This window comes from Ziziphus jujuba, chromosome 11 (genome assembly GCF_031755915.1).
Source record: "Ziziphus jujuba cultivar Dongzao chromosome 11, ASM3175591v1".
NCBI lineage: Eukaryota > Viridiplantae > Streptophyta > Magnoliopsida > Rosales > Rhamnaceae > Ziziphus > Ziziphus jujuba.
In genome coordinates, this window is record NC_083389.1 from 17128150 (window position 1) to 17152030 (window position 23881).

At 32.1% G+C, this 23881-nt stretch overlaps 1 protein-coding gene across 1 annotated transcript; it reads right to left on the minus strand.

Moving 5' to 3' along the window:
• Nucleotides 1–7233: 7233 nt before the first annotated feature.
• Nucleotides 7234–23565, minus strand: LOC107432822 (uncharacterized). The gene is made up of 22 exons (XM_016044020.4): nucleotides 22231–23565; nucleotides 20650–20765; nucleotides 20361–20569; nucleotides 18486–18605; nucleotides 17727–17855; nucleotides 17455–17580; nucleotides 16701–16756; nucleotides 16530–16629; nucleotides 16291–16408; nucleotides 15942–16151; nucleotides 13935–14265; nucleotides 12622–12715; nucleotides 12023–12131; nucleotides 11504–11775; nucleotides 11236–11363; nucleotides 10757–10991; nucleotides 8992–9180; nucleotides 8596–8885; nucleotides 8307–8490; nucleotides 7953–8195; nucleotides 7747–7832; nucleotides 7234–7644 (listed from the first exon to the last, which is right to left on the minus strand). The coding sequence occupies exons 1-22, from the start codon at nucleotides 23067–23069 to the stop codon at nucleotides 7497–7499; spliced, it is 4332 nt and encodes a 1443-aa protein (XP_015899506.2). The 5' UTR covers nucleotides 23070–23565; the 3' UTR covers nucleotides 7234–7496.
• Nucleotides 23566–23881: the final 316 nt, after the last annotated feature.

A 23881-nucleotide genomic window follows, 5' to 3' on the forward strand; every position in this document is an offset into this window, starting at 1 on the left:
CAAAACAGAGTCATGTTTTTATTTGCGTAATGAATACAAATTTTAATTTCTATTTTCCCAAATTCCTGGCCAAATACATTCTTTTGATTCTTTGTGTTTTTGTCTGTATGTAGTTTTCTATTGGTGGTTAGCTTTTTTTTGTCTTTTTTTTTTTCCCTCTTCTCTGATTGGTCAGATACTTTCTGCTTCTCTGACTGGTCAGATATTTGTACCCCAAAAAACCAAATGAAACTTACGGATTGTAGCTGTTGAACTGAATGAAACCCTTTTTGGCTTTCTGTACCCGAAAAAAAAAATGCCTAGGATAACTTTTTTTTTTTAATATCCGCAAAGTACAAAAATAATAAATTAATCTTTTATAATATTAGTAAGATGTTAAAAACCAAACCCTTTTTGCTTTTGCAAAAAATGCCTAACGATTGTATAGGATAACTTTTTAATAATATTAATCTTTTTATAATATTAGTAAGATGTTAAAAACAATTCTATATCTTTGGCAAACCATTATAATAAGTTTTTTATGAGAAAAATATCCAATTGTGTTTTATTTTATTATATAATACTATTTATCCTCCAAATTGACATATTTGTCAATTTGCCCCCTGAATATTGCTTTTTTATCATTTTAGTCGGCAAAATTTTTTATTGATAAATTCATTAAAATAGTTGCACACAACCTATATAACTTTGTTTAGAAACAATTTATGATATGAAGTTTTACTTTTGTGCAATGTATATGGTTAATTTGACAAAATTCATTAGAAAAAATTCCATGATTGGACTAAAGTGATACAAAAACAACAATTCAAGTACATTGAAAAATTTATAATTTAAGGCCAAAAAAATGAGACACCTATGATAGTTTAGGAGTTGAAATGATATTGACATATTTTTTATGAAATATTTACTCTTAAATATATCAAATTAGTTTTATATATATTTTATCCCTTATTTTTCAGTTATTGTAGTAATGTCTTGTTTTGTTTGTGGTATAACTTGGAAGTAAATTGTTCTTCTAAAAATTAATGAGAATTATTTTTAAAAGAATCAATATCTTTTTTTTGGGTGTTTGGTAAGTGATGGAACATTATAGAATTTAAATGTAGCTGGAAAATGATATCTACTGTAAATAAGAGTAAAACTATCAATTTTTTTATTTGTTTTTATTTTTTATTTTTTTATTATTATTTTTTGGCAAAGAAGTAAAACTATTCTTCTTTTGGATATAGCTGCCATGATGATCATTTTGGTTTGGTGACACTTATATTTTTTGTTCTTTTTCTTGAATTCACAACTTTATAATTATAAATATTAAAAGCATATTAATTGAATAAATTTCACTTTATCTATATTTTTTATTCCAAAAAGTTACCTAAATACGTGGAATTTGCACTTTTGCTAAAAACAAGGAAATTCCCACCAATTTTTACTTTTGACACTACCAGACGGTATCTAAGAAGTAAAATAGTCAGTAAATTTTCAAACCCAACCTTCTTTTTATTTCCGAGGTGTAAGTGTTTCAGTGAGACCAAATCTCAAGCCTGCTAATTGGACTAGTAATCATGCCAACATTCATTTAATATGGACTGTTTGTCTGGCTGCTTGGAATGCCTTGCCACCGTTTTTCCGTTATAAAAATATCATTTACAATTCTACAGAGAAAATTAAAACAATAAAACTAGGCAGACTAAATTCACAATATACATGTGGATTTAATTTATTTGTTAAACTAATGTGTATTGTAATATAATTTGGTATCTAATTCCAAAGTATATCGGTTAAAATATGTATTCAAATTTGTAAAATGAGTGGCACTTCCATTTTGTTAATTGTTAAATTTTAGAAAAATTAGTATTGCTGCACACGAGCCTTATCATTTTACATATTAAAAATTTTTTTTTTTCTATATTTTGCATCCAAACTCACATTCTTTGCATCGTTAGTCCATTTATAAACGATACAAACAGAAATTGATCATGCATGCTTCACGTGATTCATTATTAAGGGCATCTAATGTCATTTTACTTGCATTTCATATATATTTATCAGCGTTTTAAAAAGCGTAAGATCTCACAAGACGGCAAGATCAAGCCTTAAGTTTTACGAACCTAGACGTACCCAAACGAAATCTAAATGTGAAAAAACATTTCACAATTATATTATTACTTTAATTATTATAAGACTACTAAATAAACAAAATAATTCATATTTTAAATGTCAAAATATATATAAGTCACTATTACCTTTGTATATACAATAAATATGAATTAACGTATAATTGATCATAATAAATTTATAAAAATTCATGTTTTTCAAGTTTTCAACAATAGATTGTTTTCAAAACATATATATTACAAACTTACAAGTATCTAAAAATTCCTAAATTAATACATACTTTAACTATTACCATAATTTAACTCTTGTCTAATTTTTTATTGGACTCCAATTCAATATCTACTTTTTTATCTAATTTATCTTCCATGCCATCCGATATAAAATCATTTTCCTCAGGCTTCCTAATTTCAACTTGAGCATTTCTAGAACCTTTTTTAGGTGGTAACATATCATTCTCCATTTCATCATCATTTTCATCATCATCTTTGGCAATCCATAATTGTGCATTATTGGCATCATTTGCTAGTAGAATCTCTAATTCTTTTTTTTTTATTTCATTTTTTTCTTTTTTTGTTAAATTTTCTCTCTAATTGCTTAATCTTTATACATTATGTTTTCATTTTTTTTGTTTAAGAAAAAAATTAATCTTAAAAAAGTTTTCATTTTTTAACAATATATTTTTTTTTATTTCTTATGAAATGTTTTTTAACATTTTTTAAAAAAAAATCTTAAAAAAAAAAACTTTGAACAAAAAAGCACACGCCTTTTAGCGACTAAGCGCACATTAGGCGGTCAACACATTGTTGATCCTTTTTTTCTAAGCTTTGTTACTATACGAGGAATTATCTAAAAGCATCATGTTTAGGCGTCATTTTTTTCCATCTTTTAGAACACTGATATTTATATATAATTACATTCAAATCAAATCGTTAATATTAACTAATATCATAATTTTCTTTTTCAGTTTTTAAATTGAATCAAAAGTTGAGATTTAAAATTATACTTATTAATTATCAAGATCCGACAAGGTTTATTTTAACTAAATATAATTTTGACATATTACTAAATATATATTTGATAATTTTTTTATAAATTTGTAAATTTTAACCCATAATATAATTAAAGTTTAGTAAAAGAAAATCATGGTATTAAAATTATCAGGACGTTGTTATGATGTGAGCTAGACTCTTTTTGGAATTACATCCTCAACCTAAAACCTATGAAAATAGACAACAAAACCAAGCACCAAAACACTCCAAAGCCAAACTTATGAAGCTGGCTCATTTCCATTTCTGATAACCGACTCTCTCACGTAAGATTGTCAATTTTAAGAGAAACTTCAATAAAACTTTTATTATTTTAGTGGAGTAGAATTGACTTCTTTTTCTCTTTTCAAATGAGTGTTAGCATCCTTACCAATTTGCAAGCCTTTTTTTATCTTTTTATTTTTTTATTTTTTTTAATAAAAAACAAAACCCAGAAATAGAAGATTGAGAACCATCATAAATTATATGCTTCTCTATCTCTCTACTACTACAAATGGCTATTAGACATTCAGACATGATTTTAGTGTCTTTAGTAGAAAAGAAAAATATAAATGCAACCAAATATTTATTAACAAATGGAAAAGGCAGAAAGATGGATCACCAGGTGTAAGTTGAATATACTGGTTGCCGGATGCTGCCAGAATCAGCTATGATATTTCAATCGCCTTCTTACTTCTGCAAAACCTAGCGTATATAAATACTGCCAAAAGAAGAGTCCCCGCAACTTTAACCAAAATATGTATGTGTGTATATATATATATATATATATGAATGTGAATATGAATATGAAAGGCTAGTGAATAAATTAGATGCCCCTGATGATGCATGACATGACGTGCATAGGATTGATTTTGTTTGGGTTTTTGACAGATTTACAAATTGATGCAAGGAACGTGTCAGCTCAGGTGCAAAATAATAGAAAAAACAATTTAAAATGCAAAATAACAGTTCAAATAAAGTTTGCGTGCAACAGTATTTATTTTTTAACTTTTAACTTTTAACATTCTGAATTTAGGATTTAAATTTTATGAAAATTGATCCAATTATAAATGGATCATTAAATATATATTTTAATTATACTTTAATATTTTTTATTTTTTAGATTTGTACAATTTAAATTTTTAATCTTTTAATGTGCAATTTAAATCTTCAATTTTTGGGATAACATAATTTATAAATAAAATAATACTTATTAAAAAATTAATAATCAATAATGCAAAATGTACAAATAGGTTTATATTCTATTTAAAAGCATTTTAGCAAGAAAAAAATATTTTTTCCAAGAATTTTTTTAATAATAATCTGAAATTGCTGGCTGAAAAATAGACCATAATCAGAAAATTCTCAAGTAGGTATCTCCATGACCAGTACCCAGAAATAATAATAAGAAGAAGAAGAAGAAGAACAACAACAAAAAAAAATCAATATAATATACATGAAATGAAAATAAAAAAGCAAAAAATAAAACTCAAACGGGAAATTTTAATCGCGCCTAAAAATTATCATCTTCTTTATTTTTCCGGATAATATAATTTATAAATAAATTAATACTTATTAAAAAATAATTAACAATCAGTAGTACAAAATTTATAAAATATGTTTAAATTATATTTAAAAACATTTTACCAAGAAAAAATTTGATTAATAATTGAAATAAAAATTTTGTTGGTGAATAAGTTTAAATTAATATTTTTATTTTCAAGTAAAATTTTACAACATAATAAAATTAACCATAAAATAATAAGAATAACAAAAATCAATAAAAGCATTTTTGGGTAAAAAAATAATAATAGATGAAATAAAAGTTAAAATATTTATAAATTTATTAAAAGAAAAAGTTATATATAGATGAAAATAATTATTCTTCCTTTTTGCCTTAACGAGTTTAGAAAAGAAAATTAGTTTTTTGTATATAACTTGTAATATATTTAAAATATTTTGTCTTTTATTTCTTCTATTATTATTTTTTTTCCCAAAAATGCTTTTATTGATTTTTTTTTCCTTATTCTTTTATGTTTATTTTATAATATTATAAAATTTTAAATTAAGATAAAAATATTAATCTAAACTTATTCACGAAAAAAATATTATTTTAATTTTTTTGAAAAAATATATTTTTTCTTGCTAAAATACTTTTAAATAGAATTTAAACCTATTTATACATTTTTTATTATTGACTATAGTTATTTTTAATAATTATTATTTTATTTATATATTATATCATCTGAAAAATTAAATGTTTACATGATACAATTTAAAAAATCTAAAACATAAATTAAACATTAAGAAGTTGAAGATCTAAATTGTACAAACCTAAAAATTTAGGATACCAAAATATAATTAAAATATATCATACGTGTTACACATAGACAAACATTAACAATTTGTTTACAATTGAACCAATTTGCACAAAATTTAAAACTTCAAACCTAAATCTCACAATTTAAATTTCAAAGCTGAAATTGTACAAGTTTGAAAATTTAGGATATTAAACTGTAATTAACCATTTATTTTTTAAATTTTTTTTATTATTTTTATACTTTTATTTTATTAAGTGTAACCTTGCCTGACTCTTTTTTTTCCTTAGTAAGTTGAGGTTAACCTTGTTATTTTGGTGATTCTGACTCTTATCCTCTTCAATTGGAAAAAGTTCCTCGATTCCTTTTATATGATAGTATGTTGTCCTAGTAATTGAAAATTCTCTTTTTTATTTTTTAATGGCTAGGTTGAAATCAATGCTTCACATTGTTGAATTTACCCGGAATTTTTAATTATGTAGTATAAAGGAATCGAATAAACTTTTAATTATGCTGTAGTATAAGGGAATTGAATAATTCTCAATTATGTAGTGCTATTAAGGAGTCGAATTTATCCTCTGGTTGGTAATCTTCCTTTTCTTTCTATTTTGAAATAATTTTACTGTAGTATGAATATGATCACGCTTCAAAGTTCAAATGGTGTAAAAAAAATTTCCTTTTCATTTCAATGGACTGTTTATGTTATAACAGTGATGTATAAGACCACTGACTAATCCATTGTTTTCCAAATCCATATTGTGATTTGTGATAATACCCAACTGTTACCATTTCGGTTTTGAACTGTAAAATTTGATGCAAACAAATAAGTATTAATAAAATTTGCTATGCAAACACTATCAAATCGCAGCATGTTAAAAAGATTCTGTTCACATTGACTAGTTTCAAGTTCTAGGGTCGGCTTAGTGGTCTAATCAGTAATTAAAGGACGATAATGTTCATATGCTTATGGAATAATTTTATCAATGACTTAGAAACCTTCTAGATAACTCGTAGTCATGCGGCCATGTGTATTGTTAACTTTACACAGGAAACTTTAGTAAAGGGCTTCTTTTTCAGTTTAGATTAATATTAGCTTAGTAGTCTGGCAAGAATAATATTGGAATATAATATAATATGAAAAAACTTTATAATATTAACAATATCACTATGCATCTCTTTTATGTATTACCGGTTTTATGTATGGTTCATGATCAACTTTATCTCTTAATTATCACCCAAAAAAAAAAAAAAAATACACTTTCAGATTATGTCTTGGTAAATTGCTTTCTTGCCTAAGATTGTATTTCATAGGTTGGAAAAAATTTAAGTTACTTATCAAATTTCATCACCAAAAATAATAATAATAATAATAAAGGTTATTTGTCAAATTTATACTTACTTTTAATAAATTTTAATATATTACATTAAATTCAAATTCTCAAAAGGTCTTGCATCTTCACCTTTTAAAAGACATTTGGTTGATACCCATCTAAGTCAAGATGTTCCCACCACATATTGGAAACAACCATGTATTGGTAATACGTTTCCAAAAATATCGTAACATACACATACATGTATAATTGCATAAGCAAGCCCAATTGATATTGAACTTTACGCCAAATGGAGGACAGATTTGATAGCAAGTCACTGGAAAATCTATTCACCAAAAAAAAAAAATAAATAAATAACTGGAATTTCTGTTTCCTCCTATTCAGATCCTAACAAATGCAAATACATCGATAAATTAAAGGGATGAAATAAAATACACCAAAAAGTATAGAAGTGTAGGCACAACCTACTTATATATATTGAAAACCTGTGTCATGTTATCAGGGGTTACACCATTTGATCACACTCTTTACATCTCTCTATCTCTATATTTATATATTTTCTATCTCAATCTATCTATTTCTATGCACCACTAACCTGCTTTCCCAAAACATGTATGAAAAAATCATTAGGATAAAGATCAAAAGGGAAAAAAAAAGTAAAAAGGGGGAGGTGTCTAGGTAGGGCTGTACATAATCAACGGACGCTTTCACGTTTGCCAGAACAGGTCGGGGTCACTGCTATATAGAGAGTGATCCTGAATCTCCTGGTTAGCTATATGGCAATCGATGAGTCGCGCCTGGATAATTTTACAGAGGGCCAACCCAGAAGGAAGCACCCACCATTCACTTTCATCCCTGAATGCATTCCAAATTACACCAAAATGGTCACTAATTTACAATAGGTTGATGTAACCATAAAAAGATAATTGCCACATCAACAAATAAAGAACGGCTTACATGCTAAAATTCCAGGACTGAAAGTTTGAATGCTTTTTGCTTGAGTGGGTTGTATAATTAATCAATCCACATATGAAAGCAACCAACTGTGATGACATAAAAAGATAAGCCCAGGGATACTTGGTATTACCAATTTAGAAAAAAATATATATATACATATATATATATATATATAGCATAAAACAATTGAGCTGAGGACAACTTACAACATTGATCAAGGATGTGATATTCCATAAAGCATATACACGCGCAAGACCAGCTGATCGTTTAGGTCCATGACTAAACAAAGCGCTGATTCCAGCTGGAAATGGAAATAGGAGGCCAAGAGGAAGGATAAACAAAACTAGAAAGAAGTTAAGCAGCGAAATAGAATACAGTTGAAGCAAATTGATCAAGACTAAACTAAAATCTCCAAGCAGCAGTATAGAGACGATCAAACCAACGAGATCCTACAAAAATGACATAGAAAGAGTTGGAATATGATTTAAGAACTGTAACCAGATATCAAAATTAGAAAATGAAAGTAGCAGCAGCGCATGTACTTCAGACAGGTTAAGTACCTGATGTCCTACAGGTTTAGCATTATAAACTACGAATGAAAAAGGAAAACATATAGCCCTCTTCTCTTTAAGCACTCTTAAGCTCTTTGTATGTAAAATCCCTCCAAATAACCTCTTCCGTGCCATTAGACGTTCGCCGACTCTCAAATGGTCCTGTGAAGTATCCCTATTAATTATTGGCATGCTGCAAAACAGATGGGAGGAAAATGTCAGTCCAATTGCGTAAAACTTTGAGGGGAAAAAAAAAAAAAAAAAAAAAAAAAAAAGGAACTTATGATCAGATTATTACCGAGACTGTTGCACAGGTAACAATGAGGTATTTTGATTCTCCAGTGATTGCCGCACAGTTGTACTTTCAATAGCACATATCACAAGTCCAAACTGGGAATATCCAGAAGCTGTAGGCTGAAACCAAGCAAGATCAACATGTACACCATATGCACATAATGCTGGGTTGGCATGTGTTTCAAGCCAGCTGACAACATGGCCAAAAGTTATTTTTAAGTGTCCACGGCGTACTAAGCGCAGTTGAGCATTTAGACCAGCTACAAGCCGATGCCATATGGTAGGTGGAATAGACTGAAAGGTGGTAAAACATATAATCAAAAACTTCATTCCATAAGAAATACCAACTAGAGCAATACAACTGCATACCAACAACCTTAAACAATCATTAATAGCAAACCTGACTCATAAGGCTCGTAAGAATGTTATCGTTGTGGAGAGAGAAAGGAGCCATGTAACTTCCATCTCCTCCAAAAACCAAAGATAATGGAAATCGTTGATGAAGACTAGGAGGAAGATCAGCTCTCTTTTCATCGCCACCAAGGAAGAAATCCACATATGCTAGCATTAGATCAGCAGTTGCAGCCACCTGGAACAAAGAGGAACAAAAACATAATAACTTATAAAACTCTCCAAACCATTAAAATCAAACAAGCAACAACTCCAGTAAGGCAAAACAAACAAGTCAATGTGGGAACAGCAGCAGTATGGATGCTAAGTGGTGATTTTCTTTTGCGTAAAATCTGTCATGTTTATGGACAAGCAATTTTCTTGAATTGAGAGAATGCTATGTAATTAATCATTTTTTTCTTTTAAGGACTTATCCTCCTCTTTAATTTTCTGTAATAGTTTTCTTCATCCATCTTAAGCAGGATAACCGATCCCAAATAAATTCTATTAGGTTTTCAAGTAATATTAACTATAGGAACTGCTAATATTTCACCTTAGCATACGGGAAACATCTTTTAGAACAGTTAAAGAGTATCTACCTTCTGTGTACTCTCCAGAAGAGGAGGAAAGATTCATAGAAAAATGATGCAAGATAAAGAAGGAACATAAACTAAAGAAAAAAACAGCAGAATTAACAAAGAAAATAAACTCCTTAAATTTCAATATCAATAATATCCTCAATAATATTCCACCATTTAGGATTCTAGAGAGCCCTATTTCTTTGGAAAAAGTGAAACATAGTTAAATAAGAGAACTAAATCAAATTGAACCAAATCCGTTTAAAGATATTACTGCCTCTAGTACTTGTGTTCTTCTATCACCATCTGCTCTATTCACTACCTCTCTCCAAAACTAAACAAATAATGAAGGGATCCACCATTGACTTGAGTAGTTAAAATTCCATGTACGACACCCTCAACCCTTGTACTTTAACTGACATAAGAGACTGAAAGAAACCTCTAGGCAATAGAAATTGTGTTACCTCTACACGATGGAAACTAACATCAGTACCTAATAACTTGTTTCATAATGTATATGTTTTAGGTTTTCTGTTTATCATCAAGTGTATATTAATGATTAATGAATATTATGATAGCCATTTCTAATGACAGAAGGAAAAAGATGTCTTATCAAAACAAACCTTATTTTATAAACAGTTTCAAGATAGTTTTCAATTTAGTGTTTCTGTTTTCTCTTTTCTTTTCCTGTAAGCTTGTAGTTAGCAAAGGAGCCTAATTATCATTTGCAGCAAATGCCAATTAAACAACTAAAGTAACCAGGTAGTTTTCTGGGCTTTTAGCTTCCTCTCTAACCCAAACATTAAATAAATAGAAGCAAATGCTTTAAAAAAGGGTCAAAAACCCAAGCATTAAGATAAGAAACTACTTATTTGCAAGCAGCTAACATGGTTGACATCACAAATGACAGGAAAATGTCTGCACACAGAAACACACTCATAACATTCATATAAGCATGTCTGCTTCTTTGCATGCATGCAGGAAAACACATGCTGCACAAATTTATTTTTCATCTCCACATCTGTTGTCTCTGTGTGTGTGTGTGTGTGTGTGTGTGTGTGTGAGAGAGAGAGAGAGAGAGAGTACACGTACGCATCACTAAAAAAGATATCAACATCCAAAAATCTATAAAGTCGAAATAAAATACAGATGTCAAATTAAGGGAACACTTCTGAAATATTTTCTGAAGAAATAAACCTTAAGTCCTTCATAGAGAGCACGTGAACGGCAAGAACGCAAGCAAGCATGATCATATCCTGAGCGAACATATTCACGAAGTTGCTGTAACTTCCTTTTCCGACACTGCTGTAACCATGACCATGCAAGTGGATATGCTAGAACAGATAGAATACTGTAGACTGATCCTTCCCACCACTGGTAAGCAGCTAAACCATTTATCTCATCCACAAATCTATTGAACGCATCCTCATATCTGCCATGTAAGAGAAATAATTCAGAAAAATAATATTATAACTCCAATCACTCTGATATATGAATGTAGAATCCAAATTATAGTTCCAGAAGCTTCTCCTACAGAAGAATGTGCATAACCAATCATAAGTTGTGCCAATTAGTATTGCAGTGAATATCAAACCACCAAAATGAGAGAGAAGGGACTAATATCTTCTACATCACATAGAGAGAGAGAGAGAGAGAGAGAGAGAGAGAGAGCTCACACAAGTTCTATAACTTGTTCTGGAGGAGAATGGGGAAGATACCAAGGTTCACTAAAAGTGTTTGGCCCCATAAAATACATTCTGTGCACATGACTTTGTGACTCCTCATTTCTATTTGTTTCCATAACCTGAAAAAGAGCAGGATAGTCATCTTGATGAGTTCAAGACGATATAGAACAGTTTCTAGAAGGAAAATAATTTGATCCGTATTTATTCCTGTTCCAGATAAAGAAAAATGAATAGCAGAAGGATGAAATTGGAGGTGGACCTCATTAAGTGACTCCAGAAAAGGGAAAGAATGATCAATCCGAGAGCCATGCTGAGGAGGCACAAGGGCTGGTACCTCATCAGCACTAACATATTTCGTTCTTGCAACACTAAGCACTAGAGCTAACAGGATGAGGAGAGCTAACAGAACAAGACCAAATAACCATGGCCCACCAAAAGTGTCCACCAACTCTTCAAGTGCTGTATAACAGTTTGGCATGTGATATCTGTCGGAGATGCACTTGTATGGACAAGGAGTTTCAGTAACGCCTCCTGTTTAAAATTTTGAATGTTCTCAAGTAACTAGCTTATCCAAATAAAACTAAAACAAAATAGTTGCAACCTTTATTACGTCATAACACTCAGCACTAAGATGGTAAAAGAAAATATGATCCCTAGCCAACAACAGTTTTCAAGCTAAAAAAAGTATTGCATTGAAAGAAAATTTTTAAATGAGCCACCCAGCAACAACTCATTTATCTTCAACATAAAGGAGAAGGCATGCAAAATTTGTAGATACCTCGAACAGTGATATATACAGCACGTCGAGGAAGCTTGGAAGAATGGCACTCTTGACACAGCACTCTATCAGATCCAGTGACATTCTTATAAGTGCCTACAGGGCATTCCTGCATTGCATTTCATATTAAACAAATAGATACACAAAACAGGAGCAACTAAAATAAAAGTAAACAAATAGATGTATCAGATCTAATGACATTCTGAGAAATGCCAATAGTGTCGCTACTATGTATTTGATAAAGTAAACAAATAGATGTTCAAAAGAACAGCTAGTTAAAAATAGCATCTAAACTTGGTCATCACGTCTCTCAGAGCATATACATCAAAAGTATATGCACAAATGACTCAAAACGTTGCAAATATGTTGGAAAATGCTCACATGCAAAGAAATTTCCAACATTCAGTCAACAAAGATTTCTCAAAATATGCTGGAAGCCCAAAAAAATGGAGGAAAAAAAAATCTCAAAATATGCCATGTACGGTTAACATTTCAAATTAACCAACAGCAACTTTATGAACTACATGCTTTATAATACCTGAAAGCACATGGATGTCAAAGTCAAAGATTCACATGACATGATAATCTGAAAAGCTTACCTTACAGAAGATACCATAAAGCCCTTTCGGACAGGCCTTTCCAGTAATAGTCCCATTTTTCCCACCACGCCCATTACCTCTACCAAATCCTCCCCTGCCATGGAGTGGAAATAAAAAGGCTATAATCCTCATTAATTTCTCAAGCACCAGTAATAAGCAATAATCACCAGGAGAAAATATTAAGTTAGCAAAAAACTAAAGAAGAAAACAGTTCTTTTGGTGAATAAAGACAAAATCTGTTAACCCTGATGAGAAACAGGATGAGGAGGATGTGGTTATGGAGAATCAAGATATGCCAGTCTTCACTTACATTAGCAGAATCCAATTATCTACCCTTGTGGAAGTTCATTAAGCAAGCAAAATAACTGAAAGTGCCTTTAGTTAACAAATACCATGACATAAGACAAAAAAAGATAGAAGGATGTTCTTAAATTCTACAACTCAACCTTGTCCTTGCCTAATTACCAAAAATAAAAAACAAAATTAAAAAAAAGGGAGAAAAAAAAAAAAAGGGACATGTGCTTCCTTTTGTTCTTCCCACCTTTTTATATAAAAATATAATAATAATTTTCTAAATAAAAGAACTCTCGATAATGAACTTAACTCCAGAACCATTTCAAAGATCTCTCCACAACAAAATTATTCTCTACTTGAGGGAAACAAGATTTATGCAAAACATAGATGGGGAAATTAAAACTGAAATAGCAACATCTTATAATATTGAATTAGTTTGGGGAAAAAAAAAAAGCAAGGTCGTATGTCCACTTGTCTCACTGGTATTTACACTAAAAAAATTATATTATATCTAATTCACTTACGTTCATTTACTTGGATATAGATGCAAGCAACAAAGAAGCTCCAATGATGTTTGATGGCAAACTAATTGCTAAAACCTACATCACCTGACCCCTGTTATGTCCACATATACTGCTAGCCAATGCTATTTAATCCCGAGTTATAAGAATGAATTGGGCTGACGGGAAACACAAGGTTGCTTATAGTACATGCCATGGTTGGAAAGGATTGGGCTGAGTTATAAGAAAGGATTGGGCTGACGGGAAACACAAGGTTGCTTATAGTACAAGCCATGGTTGGAAATAACAGTATAAAAACCTCATGGACTAGGAAATTCAACACACGATATAAGCCTTGAACAAACCACTCATTCAAATTCGAGTAAGCAACAGTAACTGATATATTGTTCATAAAGCATTGCAAAATAAATGAACCTATTAATCGATTGGAAAATAGGTCTATGAAGAAGTAATGTGTCACCACTAGTGAATAGTACAGTGTATTGAAAGAATACAAACCCAGTAAGAATGCTTCCTTTCACACTTGCTATAGGCAGATATGCATCTCCAACTGGAATTTCTGACCAATGAAAATGAACCCTTCCACCACCACCACCTCCGCCACCACTGGGACTACCATGTCCTCCGACAGTTGAGATTGTAGAAGAATCACCAAGTGCCAATAAATGAACAAACAAAAGAATAGTTCCACCAGAGCCACCTCCTGGACCTATGTTCGAAATTGCTCTACCATTTTGCTTTGAGAAATCTTCTCCAAAGCTTTCTCCATCAGCTGTAAGTGAACCATCAAGAGACAAACTTGACAATGCATGCTCCATTGAACCCATCACTGTCCAAGGAAAGAAGATAATGTAATATAATGGTCATCCATTACAAGTTTAAAAGATATAACAGAAAAACTTGGCCAAAATAGTTGAATAAGATGGTACCTTGATTTGAAATATCCAAAGTTAGAAGCATGAAAAGAAACGATAAGCAAAAAGTCAATAAAGTTTTAAAAAATAAAAATAAAAAATTTCAGTCCCTGTACCTACCCGTGAACCCAATACCTAATATGTTTAATATTAGCATGCTTATTGAAAGCTCAAGGTGTCGAAAACACCATAGGGTAACATTACAAAAACCAACTAAAACCCACTTTTGAATGCAAACTAATGTGGTTCATTCTCATTTGAACCCACTTATGAACGTGATTTAATTTTGGCAAATAGGAAATTGCTACACGCTTAAATATTTAGTTTGCTAAAACAAAATTGGTGACTCCAGATTATTGAGCGAAATATATTTGATATAGTCCTCACTCATCATGGTATCAAATTAAAGGAGACTAAATAAACATGAAAAACGTCAAAATTATAGGAGTGTTCCATAAATAAAGGTATTTGACAATGATTTCTTGGCTAATCACCTTGGCCCTTAAAACAAAAAATGAGAAGTCAGGGAGTTAAAGACTTTGACTTGTAGACCTTGGATACACCTGTTCAAGGGCCTAGATGATTTGTCAAAAAATCTTCGTTAAATACCTTTGCCCAGGAAATGATGCCCATGGTTCTTTTTAATCAAGGTTTTAACCTTGATTTTAACACAAATTCTGATCAGGCAACACTAACACAATTTTAGATATAAATAAGCCTACTCTGATTTTTTTTGTCCCTTTTCATTAAACCTATTTTACAAGGGGATATTGGCATTAAATAGTATTCTCAATTTATTTTACTTGTTTATTTCCAAAGCTTCTCCAAATTTGCAAAAAATTATTTTTTTTCCGATTAAAAGGAGGAAAAAAAAAATGCATCCTTGTTTTAGCTCATATTTATGCTATGTCACTCAATTGATCTAATGATACAAAATGGATACAACAAAAGTGTGGAGTTAAAATAAGGGCTCAAAAACAACTATTAAGATATCTCTATGAAAATTTTCCCCAGTTCAAATACTATAAAACTTAAAAACTCACCTCTCCTCTGATATGAAACCTTTTAGCAACATGCAACACTAGATTTAGTTCAAAAGCATCAATATAAAAGAGTCAAAAAGCCAATAAACGAAAGCATCAAGGTCACAACAAAAAGACAGCAGCATCAGGTTAGGCAAATAACCTAAGCTATTAAAATTGCAAGAATAAGTCTGATCAAACAGGATTTTAGCCACTTGTAAAATCAGGTCAAATTAATTTTTTACTGTGGATTGTTAAATAGTAGCTCTCACAAAGCTGAACTATCAAATTTCTTTTTAAGATTGCTTTAGAAATCCCATTTGAAATTACAGCAAGAGTTGTTTGTTAATTGGCTTGCAGGATTTGATCTCCTAGAACCACCACATTGAAATATTAAAGTATATGACGTAGTGATAGAGATGCAATTGCATAAGCTTCTATAAGGCTCCCCGAAAATAAATAAAAAGACTAATATTCCATAAGATCATTATATACCAACAAGACTAATATTCCATAAGATCATTATATACCAACAAGAATTATTTATTTAAGTCACATGTAAAGCTTACCTATAATACCACCACCGGCAGTTGCACCAGCTAGGCTATCATTTCCACTACCACTGCCAAGTTCACAAGGTAAATCAGCATCTCCATAAGTAACACCACCCTCAACAAATGACCCATTATAATATCCATCCCCGCCACTGCCACCATGCCCACCACCACCGCCAAGACCATTTTCAAAAAACTGCCCTCTACCTGCCCCACCGATGCAGCCTGAACAAAGTCCAAGTAAAGTCACATGAAGCATGATCTAAGAGAATCATTCCAATTACTTATTCAAATCCACATGAACTTGGGAGTTGCATGATTATTTCAAAAAATTCTTGTAACAGCAAAGAGGCAGAAGCCATACCCAGTCCAGATGCACTAATTACTCCAGAAGAGGGGACTGTTATAGTCCTAACCCAGTGGAAATGAATAACAGATCCTTTCATGATGCCTTCAACAATGACCACTTCAACTCGACAGATCTGAAGCAGCAAACCAAGCCAGAAATTTATCAAAAGGACACAGGCACCCCTCAAGCACAATAGACATTTACCAAACTGACCAAGATAAGTACTTAGTTGACAATGTGGATCAATAGAACACCTGAAGAGTGAAAGATAATGTGGAATTCACATTACAGTCTTCTGGTGGGTGAAGTAATTCCATGGGACAATCTGGGAGATCACAGTAGAGCTGTGGCTTCCTGACATCCCAAAAAGTAAGTATTAAAGAAAAAGAATAGGCAGTATTGAGTGATGACAATTTGTAACTTACGTGTAATTGCTACTGGAACTCTCCAAGGGACCTCGCAGAAAAGATTTAGGCCCAACCTTCATGTTATAAAGAGAAGACTCAGCATATGCACTTGGAGTGGTAACACATGATAAAATTTGTTTGGAGCAAAAATCAAATTCAGAATTCCAACTATGAAATTATGACAAGAAATGCAGGAGCCAGAAGCCTATATAGGAGTTAAGAAAGATAAAGCTGACATACACTTTAAGTATAACATATCCATAATAATACGCATAAAACGAATACATGTCCGATGCATATCATCATATGCATATAGATATCTGATATCTTCACGTAGTGTGTATATATATATATATAATATATTTATATATCCACTTTCTAGCGATAGTTAAACAAAACTGAAAATTAAATGTAGAAGCTAGATTCAAAAAGCTAGTCGTTGGAAATCCATGTTGCGTGAGGCCTTCAGTGAGTTATTCAACATTATGTTGCATGAACCATATTAGAAGCCATCTAAAGTAAAATATTCTGTGTCTGGCGAATTATCATCTCAAGGTGGCTCTTCAATATGTCAGCATGCAAAATTCAGACTTAGAAGCGAAGAAGCATGCCCAATAAAGTGGTTTGAAAAGATTTAAAATTGAATGCTTTTTCACATGAGAAACCATCAGGCTATTCTAAACAATATTAGATGCCATAAATTCAATTAAAGGGAAAAACAAGAAAAGAAAAGATGCGAAATTAAACACTATATGATAAGCCTTCAACTTACACTGATACTAAAAAATAATGACAGAACAAGTCGTTGTGCTTCAATCAGGTTTCCTGCTCCGGTCAAATTCAAGGAACCTTGTCCATGAACTCCCAAATTTGCATTAGAATGTATCTTAGACGATTCCTGATGACCAAATACAGAAACATGATTTCAAACATTAGAGATCTAAAAAAAATTATTAAAAAAAAAAATTGAAAAAGATTTCAAACTTGAAAATATCATAAATAAAGGTCCTGTTTATACCATGTAGAAATGAGGAAGATTCATACCTTGAGAACCAATAAATTGCTGACCTCAAGCAAGGATGTTGCAACAATTGCGTCATTGCCACCATCTATGAGCATTTCGGAGTTCAACATCAAGTGAATTTTGACAGACATACGAAGTGCCCCAAATATCTGAATTTAGTTTTAAAGTAGTACTAATGAAAACTACAATCAATCTCACTGATAATTATCGAAAATAAGCATGTAACAGAGAGAAGGGAAATAAAAAATATTTTAAAGCTATTCACATACAGTACCAGAGGCGACAATACAAAATTAAGGCTACATTGAAATGTCTGAAGAAGATTACAGTATATCATACCTTAAAGGGAGCAAAGAAAACAAAACAAAAAACAAAAACAATAAGAGGTACTTACCCTTGCAGCAATAGTGAAGACAACTTTGAGGAAATTAGAAAGAAAAAAATAATAATAATAATAATACAATAAAATAAAATATGGGTTGTGCTATTTGTAGAAGATTGTAAAAACATCAATTGAATTTTTAATTCAAAGAAAATTACTTTGAGAATATGCAATTTTATATACATATATATGTGTGTGTGTGTGTGTGTGTGTGCATTTTTGGGAAGCCACAGCGATTATTAGTCCTATGAAAAGTATGGATAACATTACTTGGATCTATGCCTTAACAGGTCATTAATGCAAGAAATGGATATAGAATAACAGGTTGTCATGAAATATTCTATATCAGGAAAAAAAGAAAGAGAGAGAACAAAAGAAAAGGAATCCAGCAACTTGCCTTAACAACAGAGTCACTCATCAAAAGCTCTTCTGCCATTAGCTCGAACTCTGATGTAGCAAAATGTGCAAGCCCAAAACTCAAAACTGCACCACATGATAAACGAATTTGTCCTCGAACCTGTACAAGCATTAATAATTAAAACACAAGCATACCTACCATGGCAAAACAACATATTTATATCTCAAAACTACCATAACATAGCTTCAAAAATATGCCTCACTTGGAACTCATAGTACTTAAAATGAACCATGTAAACTTTTCTATAAGTTGCCATCAAATATTGAAATCTATCAATATTTCGATCTCTATTTTGCACAACTCTATCCTAAGAAAGTTACTCCAAGAATTTCACCCGAGATTTATGCTTCAACAGTTCTTCAAATCAACCCCTGACCAAAATGCCCCTAACCACATTGTCACCTTCTTCAATGCCTCTGCATTTCCAACCTCTTCATATTGCACTTATATAAAATTCCAGAAAGGTATCTCTTTTAAAAGACACAATGCTTGCTTATACCAATTTTAAAAATCTTCTACTTTGTAACTTTGAGATAAGACATCATCAGCAGGTGGTGGCATTTCCTTGCTAAAAATGAATCAAGATAAGATCTTTGAATTTCACAGGTTCTTCTAAGAAACATTTTTTTCATAATTTTGCTGAAACTGTATTATATTCAGCTCGTAAGGGTATTAATGTATTTAGGTAAATTTCATTTCAGAAAACTCTAATATATAAGCTTGAATATATAGATTTCAGTCTCTTATTGTCAACTTTTTTAAGAAAATATTAATATCCAGACACAATTTTTTTGAACTATCAACACAATCACATAAATAGAAACTAAAACTAACAAACTTGCAATTAACCTCAATTATAATGTTTAGAGCTAAAGAGTTTGTAGATTGGTGTCCTATCATTATAGTTTTTCTTTGAGTAAATCATACCATTATAGTTGAAAGGATGCATGAGTCAAATTTCATTAAACAAACAATTTATAAGTATAAATGGAATTTAATCTACCTAAATCACAAAACCTTAGGCACAACCAAGTTTTTCTACATTTTTATGATAAAGATGGTGAACAATTGCTTACATTAACATTTCTTTAGTTTCATTGAAATTTCATATTTTTCTCCTGAAGTTATTGTTCCTCAGATTTTTACTAACTGATAAACTTTTACTATTTCCATCAATATACAACATTTCTATAGGTGTCTAGAAATTAATACAACTATCAAACAAAAATCTTTCACATTTTCATCATAAAAAACTACAACCTTCATCGGAACCATCAAGTGTATTAGTGTATAATGATTTAATCACCCACAACCCCTTCCGCAAACAAAACAGAAGAAAAAAAAAGAACTGAAACAAAGCAAATAAATAATCATAAAATCAACTAGCAAAAGAAGCATTTTCATTATAGATCCTGTTTGTTTTGATTCCCGGTAAAGTTTTGAGGAAATCTGCTTTCTAATTAAGTTTTGCAAATCAGTTTCCCTTTTTGCAGTTAGTCAAAAACAGGAAAATACAGGATTTGAATGTAACTAAAAATTGTGAATTTTTAAACTATGGGTAAGATTGTCACTAAAATAAATATAAACTAATTGTCTAAGGAATCTAACAATGAACTATTACTAGGGAACTACTTTCCTCCTAACTTTCTCAAATATTAAGAATGAAATTAATTGTGGCCCACATTTCCACCTTCAAAAAGTTTATCAAAGCACCTGAAAACTGCACTTTTCCTAAAAATCTCAAATTCCCACCAACTCGTGCACAAACTGAACAAAACTATCAGGGCCTTAAGTAAAGGATAAATCACTAATTAAAGTCAATTAGGAGCGCATAGATCTCAGTTCTTCAATAACCTGAACACGGCTCCAGAACAGAGGAACCAAAGCCTTGGCATGATTTTCAATATAAACGTTTGTCCAAAGTGGCTGTTTAGGAAACTCCATCAGAAGCGTGTCAGTCTGTGTGGACAGGTTGTGGTTACTGACAGTAAGACTCCGGGGTACAGCATCATAATATGTCCCAGCACCACCTGAATTCTCAGGACACCCTAAACTCCTTCCTCCTGCGAACAAGACAACAACCCAGTGGTCAAACAAAACTGCTACTAACTTTCTTGTTCTTAAGATAAGAATATAAACTTACCATGAATAAAGAACTGTGTATCATCATGCCTGCTGAAAACATTGATGGAAATTCTTCCACCACCACCTCCAGCAAATCCATTACCCCCAGCTGCACTTATCATACCACTTCCAGTCCTGCTCCTCACAGAAGAAGAAATTGTTTGCCATGAAAATTTCTAAGCCAGTTTTAAACAGCATAATATTGAGATTATCCATAAAAACTTATAACATTTATGATTTACAATTTATCACAAGTACTCCAGCCAATCTAAAGCTATATTATAAAACCATACTTTTTAACTCCTCACCACCATTATAAGAAGTCCCATTTATAGATACAAAGCTCAAATTTGAAAATACCACTGTTTCTCAATTCATTCTTCATACCTAACAGCCAAACAATCAAGGGCAATTCAACATATTGACTTACATGTTTTTAAATGCTAAGAAAACACAGAGACTCCATTCATCATCATCTTAATCAAGAATATTCTTTCCTCATTATGAACATTTGCTAGTCTGACTATTCTTGCAACACTAACATAAAAGAGACAACTGAAATGCCGAAAAAAGCAACTGAATCACATGAAAGGGCAATTCTTTTAGGACACACAAATTGATACATTAGTATTTATTTCCTTATTAGACAAAAAATTCATTCTAGCATCAACACCCTCCTTTCCACCCCCACCCCCCAAAAGGCCAGTTGTTGCAGTTTCCTAATGCTAATCCAGTTATGATTAAATAATCACTCACTGTCTAGAAAATGGACCATAATTGAAGTGGTCTTCTTGACACAGGAGGGTAAAGAGACAAGTCCTATGTTTCAGTATCCCATCATGGCCATATACTCTTATCCTATATTTTGGTATCACAACATGGCCATACAATTTATATCTTGATCCACATTCTCTACATGTTTTGATTTGTAAAGTCATTTTCACATTCCAACCATAATTAATCCCATTAGTTAAAATTATGTTATGGAGGATCAGTGTTCATTAACTATCTAGATGAGCTGACTGATTTGATCATGATAGACAAAGAGTATAAATTTGCGCACTACTCGCCATCTCATGAGATTCTACTTCTGCCCACAATGTACTCAAGAGTCAAGACTACATGAATCAACCAGATTTTATATTCTCTTTGCATTTTAATCTAAACACGTAGTCTAAACTAAAAGGCCATAATATGGCATGGCACAAAGCTTCCGAACATTGCACTGGTAACAAAAGGAAAGCATATATCTACCCCTTTATTATGCCTAAAATTCCAAAAAATAAAAAATAAAAAGGTCAATTTGTAATACCCGGACAACTCCCCACTAAAGTAGGGGCCCGGGAAGAAAATTCCCCCTAAGTGCACCATCCCCAGTAAATTGATGAAATGCAAGGCACATGTTATAAAATGGAAAAGTTATGACAACCACCACCACCCAACAAGCATTAAATACTAACATCACAATTCATGTTTGGTTACACAAAATTATATGCACGAGAAATAGTTGGTTTTAAGTTCCAAAAAGAAAAGAAAAAAATTTACAAAAAAAAAAAATATATATATATATATAAATATAAATATAGAAGAAAGCAATTACATTCTTTGAGCTTTGATATAAATGCTGCCTCCAGACCCTCCTCCACCCTTCGTACCACCATTCCCTCCATCCGCGAACAGATTTCCAGAAATATCAATAGTGCTGTTCATCTCCAACCAAATCCTCCCACCTCCTTCCCCACCATACTTCTCTTCTTTACTAGTCGTACCTCCTTTGCTTCCATAACTTGCCGGCTCATCCAAAGACGACCATGAATACGCATCCCCACCCCAAATATCATCCGGAAGCTTAGTATTATCCGTAACACAACTAGCTCCTCTCCCACCATGCCCTCCACCCGCACCCTGAACACCACTCGGCGTGCCACTCGTCTGCGCCGGAGGCTGACCAGCCAAACCCGTCACATTCACCACCGACCCATCCAGAAAACTCGCATTCCAAGCATTCACAGACACCAACCCAGCAACAATCATTGAATTTCTACCTAAACTAAACTCCCCACTAACATTGATCAAAATTGAGCAACCCAATAAAGGGCAGTTCAAATTAACACCAGGAAGTATATACAAACTTCCTTTCCCTTCTATATACATATCCTCTTCGAAACTCAAACTAGAATTCAGCTCGCACAAGGTGTTGAGAGACCCATATCCCTTAAGACCCTCCTCGCACGAAACCGACGGAGGATGAGGCGGCGGTGACGGATGAGGCGGAGACGGAGGTGTATAATCTCCATGGAACGCATCCACATCGAAACCCATGATCGAGAATTCATCATCATTAAATTCAACACCACCACTCGAGCAAAGGGTCACGCAGAAAAGAGTGAATAGGTAAAGTACGTAAAAGCGGAGAAGATATGGGAAACCTTGAGCCATTCAAAGAGGTGAGACTCATCAGAGAGAGAGAGAGAGAGAGAGAGAGAGAGAGACCCAATTTGGGGAAGATTGGTAATTGAATTGGGTCGGCTTTCAAAAAGTGAAAGCTTTTCTTTTTAGGTGGGTTTTAGGACATGGGTCTGGAAAATTTCGCCGGAGGACAGGAACGAGCGGTTTATTGGATCAGAGACTGTGTGTGTGTGTGTGTGTGTGTGTGTGTGTGAACGAGAGACAGAGAAAGAAAGAGAGCTGAATGAGGAATTGGGTAGTGAAAAAGGAGGGGAAACGAGTAAATAGTAGGAAGCAGAGGAGGTTTAAGGGGGAAAAAAAAGGAAAAAAAAAAATTTTGAAGAAAATTTTGATTGGACTAAAAAAATGTTTTATGGAAGAATAATGGTGAAGGTGGCGTTATCATACGTGACAGAGAAGCGGAATGAGGCAAAAGAGCACACTGGTAGGGGAGGAGGACACAGAGAAAGACACACAGACTAAGCAAACCAAGTGTGCACGGCACGTGTTCATTTCTATGGCTTTTTCTCTTTCTGTGTTTTTGGGCTGTCAAGCCCTGGGGCTTAAACATCATCATCTAATTAATTACATCGGAATGATTATCATAAAAAAAAAAATAATAACAATAATAATAACAATGACTCTACCAATTAATTATCTCTAAAACTTACAATTTAATATAATAAAGGAATTTATAAAAAAGAATGATGTCCATAATTACCAATTCAATAAAACCAATATAATTAGTTTTACTGTTAGTTTTTTTTTTTTTTTTTGCCTTTTTCAGTCGAAAATTTTTAAAT

Bases quoted from the DNA above. Each gene is read 5' to 3' on its own strand.
- LOC107432822 (XM_016044020.4), bottom strand. From the start codon at position 23,069: ATGGCTCAAGGTTTCCCATATCTTCTCCGCTTTTACGTACTTTACCTA. The intron at 10,992-11,235 runs GTGAGCTCTCTC...CTTACATGGCAG, and splicing joins GAACAAGTTATAGAACTTGT to ATATGAGGATGCGTTCAATA. The intron at 9,181-10,756 runs GTTTATTTCTTC...TCTTTGTTCCAG, and splicing joins CTCTCTATGAAGGACTTAAG to GTGGCTGCAACTGCTGATCT.